Source organism: Pterocles gutturalis, unplaced genomic scaffold (genome assembly GCF_000699245.1).
Source record: "Pterocles gutturalis isolate BGI_N339 unplaced genomic scaffold, ASM69924v1 scaffold5071, whole genome shotgun sequence".
Taxonomy (NCBI): Eukaryota; Metazoa; Chordata; class Aves; order Pterocliformes; family Pteroclidae; genus Pterocles; species Pterocles gutturalis.
This window is the reverse complement of record NW_010105250.1, coordinates 1-7,045: the sequence shown is the minus strand read 5'-3', so window position 1 is coordinate 7,045 and position 7,045 is coordinate 1. Positions and strand designations below refer to the sequence as shown.

Here is a 7,045-nt window from a genome sequence, read left to right as displayed (position 1 = left end):
GTGTGAACTATGACCCAGTGAACTGCCAAAGCTCTACTGAAAGCTAAGTGACAACCAAATTCTTCAGCAAGTTTCAAGATAAGCTTTATTTACTTTAAAGGAGAAAAAAAAGCCTGGGATACAGTGTTTACATTCAGTCGGTTGCCTACATAAATTAAAACATTTGTGTGGCACGTATTTCCATAGCCAAGCGTCTCCTATTGGCTGACATCACAGTAAAACCTTAGATTGTGCATAGTCACCACACAGTTATAAATGCAAGTAGTGAAGTCAATGGAGAACACCTCCCAGCTCAAATCCTCTTGTGCTGCTGCAGGTTCAGCATGGCAACATTTCTTACTCATTTCAGAAGAGCAAAACAGTCCTTTTCAAGATGCTTTAGAACAGATTTTGACTATCTGACATCTTCCAAATGAGTGGAATTTTAAAAGCAACTCCTCTGTCTTTTCATTTGGATTGGCCAGATCACAGACTGCACTGAGATTCCTGAGCATTTACTTAAGGTTTCTGCATTTGTCATCTGCCACAGGACACAACCGCAACTGCTTTGAATCCAGCCAGCATTGGGTTTATCTGTGAAGAGGCTCATGAGCACAGGTGATCCTGCCACGTTCTCTGGCAGGAGGGGTACACTTCTCTACAAAGGTGTTCTAACCAAGGTACTCTCTGGCTCCTCTTCAGAAACCTCTGCTGAAACCTGTCTTTGGGAAGTTGCCTTCTCGGAGTACATTTTCCCCCGTAAATACTTGCCAGTCTGAGGTAACACTTTTAACTTCTCCATCTTGTGGTGATTTGTTTTCACAAATCTTAGCAGGTTAACGATAGCAGCTGGTGTAATTCCAGGGATGCGGCTGACTGCACCAATCTGCATGTGGAAGCAGGAACAAGTCAAGCAAGAACAAACCTACACACCGGAGCTAGCAAGATACGAAATCAAAACCTGTGCATATTCCTCTCCCCAATTCTTCTCACCCACCATGTCCCTCGGGAATACACAGAAGAGATTTCATTGCTGCTCAACGTTGCTATAGCCCAGTATCTTACCGTCTGGGGACGGTTAGAGTCCAGTTTCTCCCGCACCTCGGCGGACAGGGACGCATCAATGGCAAAGTAATCTAGGTCCTCTGGCAGTTGGAGGGCTTCATCACGACGCACTTCTTCTATTTCCTGCTGTTGATTGACTACACACCACTCATAAGCAGCTGTGGTGAAAGATTAGGGAACAGACAGACATGTTCATGTGAGACAGGTCAGTTGCACAAATTCTTGGAAGCAGAATGAGCAATTCCACTGAGACGGTCAAAAGCTCCTAAGGAAGTTTCCAGCCTCACAGACTAAAGAGCCTAACTCACATTACCACTTTGGAAGAAATCATACTCTTTGTTAAAGGAATTAAGATACACAGTTGGCTTTTTTCTCTCATCGCAGGAAAGGATGGTCTATTTGACAGAGCAGTAAGGAGGAAAAACCCAGGAGTGAACATGAATAATTGATCTCACCCCACAAAGTGAAACACAGGTGCCTGCAAAGGGCTGTGGCCTATGGTAAAAGGTGCACGCTGACAATGTTTCATTTCACTAAGCAGCAACATGAAGCACCCTGGGATGAACGAATGGGCTGGCTCTCTCCTTAATGAACAAAACCTACACAGATCCCACAAACTCTTGTACTTTACCTTCTATTTTCAATCTCTCTGCCAGTTCTCTCCATTGAGCAAGCTTTCCCAGGGGCTCTGGGATAGCTCTTGCCAGAAGCTCCATGTTGGCCTCCGGATACTGAAGGATGTCAAAGGCACTGTGGAGAACAAGATTAAGTTTCTAGGGTTAGGAAGCAGTCACTTGTGTAAGGCAGATTTACAGCTGTTCCCAGTTCAAACTTGTAAAGATCTCAGCATAAGCTGTAACAACTGCAGAGCCAAGCTTATTTCCCTGCTATCTCCTCTCAGTACACAGAAGAGCTGTTAAAACTCTCGAAGAGGGCTCTTTATGAAAAACAAAGGGACAAGGTAAAAGCACCAAGGGGAACCTTTCACACAGACCAAGTCAGCCAGGTTCTAGTCACTGATTTAAAACAACAGAGAAGGTAAGGTGAGATAAAGGAGGGGTACGGGAAGCAAGGGCCTTTGTGTGCAAGAATAGCTACCATTTGACACTAGCCTGAAATCAACTCCTGCTTTATCAAACTTCCAGCAAAGCAGGAACCTACTGCAAAACTGTCAACACTTGGTGACACTCTCAGTAAGGACAGCAAGAACTGACTGGGCCACTGGAGCACCCTCTTACTTGGGGTGCCTATGTCAGCACCAGGAAACGCAGCACTGTAAACACACCAGAGTTGCACTTCTTCTATAGGCAAAGATCAGATGTCCATCCCCTGAAGGTGATAAAGCTGAAATCTTGAAGTACTGATGGCTTCAGGAAGGACAAACAAATGCTGTAGACACCACTAGCCAGATGTGCTAATGCAAGCATATGTCAGACTAGAAAGCTTCAGCTGTAACCTTTACCTGACAGGTGACCTTCGACTACTACTGATGGTAACTTCTGGTATTAACTGGGACCATTTGGATATGCTGAACTGAAGGGATTTTAATGTTGCAATTCCATCCTCTAAAGCAGTTCTCATCTTAACTGCTTGTTCATATCGCTGCTGTGACACACACCCAGCTTCCTCAAAACCTGCAGAGACAGATGGTGTATGAGACAAAGGTCTACAACCAGGCAGGGCTGCTCCCTGCAAGAGCCACCGTAATAAAATACCTCTGTGGGTGAGCCTGGCATCAGCATTGTCAGGCCGGAGAGACATGCGGAACTCCACACGGCTGGTGAACATACGGTACGGCTCGCTGGTGCCCAGAGTGGTAAGGTCGTCAATCAGGACACCAACGTAGCCTTCGGTGCGACTGACAATGAAAGGGGGCTTGCCATGAACCCGTAGGCAAGCATTGATTCCAGCAATCACGCCCTGGGCAGACAGAAAACAAAACAAAGACATTCATCAGTCTCTTCATGGCTAAAATATCAGCACATCTGCCTCCAAAGACTCATGTGTTAAGCTGTACCCCGGGAAATGCAGCAGTCTGTGCCAGTAATCTGCGCAGTTTCTTCCTCCCAACAGGACTGTCTGAAGGGCTTCTTGGCCCCTGCTGACATGACTAGAGGCAATTCCCACATATTTTCAATCATACCCATTGCACAGTCTCCATGCTGAAACCTTTGACAGTGCTTCCAATTAGTTTTGTTACTGCAATCTCAGTAAGAGCAACTATAGATACTAAAAGTAAAAATATCTGGGCAAGTCTGGTATCAGAGTGAGCAACAAAAGTAAGAACATCTCATTAGCACAAGATGGGCCTAGCAAGACTGCACATCAAAGACAAATGCCAAGGCAATATCCTTTTCTGAGAGCTGACTACACACGATCAGCTTCACCCACCTGAGCTGCAGCTTCTTCATAGCCTGTAGTGCCATTTACCTGGCCTGCAAAGAAGAGGCACTGAACAAGACGAGACTCAAGAGAAGCTGTGAGTTGACGAGGATCTAAAAAATCATATTGCACCCCGTAGCCTATGACAAACAAAAAGACAGATCTTATGGAAGGGATTTTGAAGGTCCCTATTTATCAACAAAGGCAATCAGTGGGGCAGAGTGATGTAGGTTATCAACTTTCATTTACAATTTAAGAACAACAAGGAAAAACCTCTGCATCCAAGAATTAATTTTGTTCTGTTTTTCCTTTGTGTTGCTATGCTCTCAACAAAATCTATTTTTTATTAACTGGTAACCAATATGACGAATAGGTTTAAAACTGTTCACCCCCCTCACCTGGCTGTAAAATCTTAGCTTTTTCCAAGCCTGGGATGGATTTGATCACCTGCTCCTGGAGCTCAGGTGGTAGTGTCATTGACATGCCTTGAGGGTAAATGACACTGGACTCCAAACCTTCTGGCTCCAGCCACACCTGATGTGCTCGGTTTGGGAAGCGCAGAATCTTTGATTCAAGAGAGGGACAGTACCTGCAACAGGAAATAGCCATAGGCATCACCTGACACAGAGAAAAAGTAACTTTCCAGAAGCAAAGCAGGTGAGACGCACAGTTTCAGATACACTGTCAGCTCACACCAGTGAGAGCCTTGCATGATGCCACATACTTACCGTGGGCCCCTTGTTGTCTCCCTTACATGGTTGTTCAGGTGGAGGTTATTATTGATAATTTCTTGGGCTTTCAGGGTAGTGCGAGTCAGGTAACACGACAGCTGATCTTCTGGCTGCAAGAGGACAAAGCTCACTTTAAGTTAATCCAGTCACAACACTCTTACTGAACAACTCTGCTTGAGGATCTTCAAGGGCTTTTCCATGACAGGTAGCTCTCACTTCCTGGGGAGATGGGTAGTGCTGTCATACTCACATCATCCATCATACATACATCAGAGAGCTTGAGCAACATGCCCAAAAGCAGACCAAGAACAGAATTTGGGAGTCCAGAATTCAAGTTTTACTCTGTACACTAATTACAAGGTAGATATTCCTTTTAAAGCAACACACTGTATCACAGCATTCAGGAATTAAAAACTGAAGGAAGAGGAGTAAGTGGTGACCCTACTGCTAACAGCCAGCTAAAGAGTTTAGTGGGAAAAAAAAAATCTCTCAAAACCCTGCAGTTAACCTGGAAAATTCAAGGCTTGGGAAAAAACCACCATGTAAAGTACTTCACTGCTTTTCTGAAAAATAATCAATAGACTCACATTCAAAATAGTAATAGTGTTCCACCTCAACTCCTTAAAACCTTTCCTACATATACCAAGGACTTCAAGTGATATTGCTTTTGCCTCCATCCTGATTCTAAGAGGTTCTGGGGCAAATTAACTCCTGATACTTAATTCAGTGCTGTTTAACTACATTATGTAAGAACGTAATCCATTTTTCAATATTTTCTTTGGAAAATTGAGTTTCTTCTGCTTTTAAGTTACTGATAACGTGCCACCTCTGAGCTCTTTGGATAACTCCATCCTTTCTCTTTCCTAGTCAACATTATTAATGATCTTCAATTTCAACATTTTAATCTCTTATTCTAGAGCTGAGGTAACCAGCAAGACATCATAAATCTCGACAATACAAGTCTCATACTGCAGTATTCTGTGAACCGCCCACGTAACCAGCACATGAAGAATACTACTAATAACATCATATTTCACGCAATGTTGACTCTAAAAGTAAAGTAAGTTTGGTTCTCAAGCTGAGAAGTGAGAGCAAAAAGGCACTTGCTTTCAAAAGAAAACAAGCAATTTCTCCCTTTCCATTGAGAGTCCTCAAAAACGCAGCACCTCCAGTATGAACACAGCCCAGCTCCCTTTCCCAGCCATCAACTCCCTGTCTGATTCCAAGTGTGACATTCCCAGAACCACCTCCCACCACCCCACCTGGCTCTATGTGCATTTAACGTGTGCTATCCCACCTTGATCCACACAGCCTCGCTGAGGAAGCTGAACGGCACTGGAGGATTGTCAGCTGTGCGCTCTTCCAGACCACTGAAGTCAATCGTATCTTTGGCAAGTCGGGGCGGCGTCCCAGTCTTCAGCCTGCCCACCGCAAAGCCCAATCTCTCCAGAGTTTGAGCCAGCCCAATGGCTGGCTGGTCCCCTAGCCGCCCAGCTGGGTGCATCTCCAGTCCGATGAGGATCATACCCCTCAGAAATGTACCGGTGGTCAGGATAACACTTCCAGCATGTACGGTGCTCCCATCCCCTGAAACAGCAAGTTTTCAGAGATGCATATCGTTTAGTACTAACAAAGCCCTGCTATTCTGGTGCTTCTGTCTAAAACTAGACTAGCAGCATTCACTGAGGATTTATCCGCCTTTTATTATTTAACAAAATCAGCATTTCATTAACAAAAGCATTAATAGTAATAACTGCAGTAAGCAGCATATAGTTTTTCCTACATTTTTCTTATTCCTAAGCATGTTACCCCTAACAAAGAAAACCCACTCCTGGGAACAATTCCTATCCAGGCCTTTATTTCGGAAAGCCTGTCTACTAGAACAGCAGCAGGTAATAAAGCATGAATCTGGTACTAACAGGACACCACTGCTGTGTAACATTGTCAGCAGCATATACCATTTACTAAATAAAATCTCAAAATACAAAATGGAATTCAGTATCACTAGTCTGAAGTAAATTAAACTTATGTAACCTCCCAGTATCCTATCAATCCAGGTATTTTTTTCATTGTATTACAGATATTAACGTAGTTCAGTTCACAGTCATCCTAGACCACTTCTATCGGCCACAATTCAGCTTTCTCACTGATGAACCGGAAATGTTTACCCCAAAGGCTGCTCTTAGTGTAGAGCAACTGAAGGTGATTACCGAGCTATGAGCACATACCCAGAACGACTCCTGTGACTCGGCATTTCCCAGGATGGTCTGGTTCTGGCTCTGTCAAGAGAAGATCCTCCACAGATGCCTCATGAACTGTCAACAGTGGTGTGTTAAGGATTTCTTTCTGTCATGAAAGGAGTTACTGGAAAAATCTAGGAAGGTCTGAGACACGTTGGCAGCCCCAAACCCTTCTGATTTCCAAAACATGTCACCCTCTTCCCCTTTTCTTTCTTACCGTCAGTTGGCAGGCACTTGATTACTGTTCTATACTGATCTACCAAGTAGAACTTTTTATTCATGGATAACAGTTTAATCTCAAAAGAAACTATTTGGTCATGAAGCCTGACCTGTATATAAAATGCTAGAGAATTTTTTTAAACTGTGCTGAGCTCCAGTAACTTACAATGCACTAAAGTACAAAAAAATAAAGGTATCTAGGTTCAATAGGAAGATATTAAAAAACAAACCACCTCCCCATCACCCTCTATAGTTTATCCCAGCACCTTCAGATGTGAGTGATTCATTCTAATACTCCAGCATGCAAACACACACAAACAAAATCCCTGGAAACAAAACAGTGTTTTAAAACTAGTCAGCAGCTTTAACAGTAGCTGCCATTTTTACCAGACTGTGTTTGTAGATACCCCCACGCATGGTTAACTCTCA

At 43.7% G+C, this 7,045-nt stretch overlaps 1 protein-coding gene across 1 annotated transcript; it reads right to left on the bottom strand.

Moving 5' to 3' along the window:
• Nucleotides 1-655: 655 nt before the first annotated feature.
• MTO1 (mitochondrial tRNA translation optimization 1) lies at nt 656-6,503 on the bottom strand (the record flags this gene model as incomplete). The annotated part of the gene is made up of 10 exons (XM_010087297.1): nt 656-865; nt 1,045-1,202; nt 1,676-1,794; nt 2,507-2,678; nt 2,760-2,964; nt 3,436-3,566; nt 3,825-4,015; nt 4,155-4,267; nt 5,455-5,744; nt 6,386-6,503. Coding segments are annotated over 10 exons (1,707 nt in total), but the record flags the coding sequence as incomplete, so codon positions are not given.
• Nucleotides 6,504-7,045: the final 542 nt, after the last annotated feature.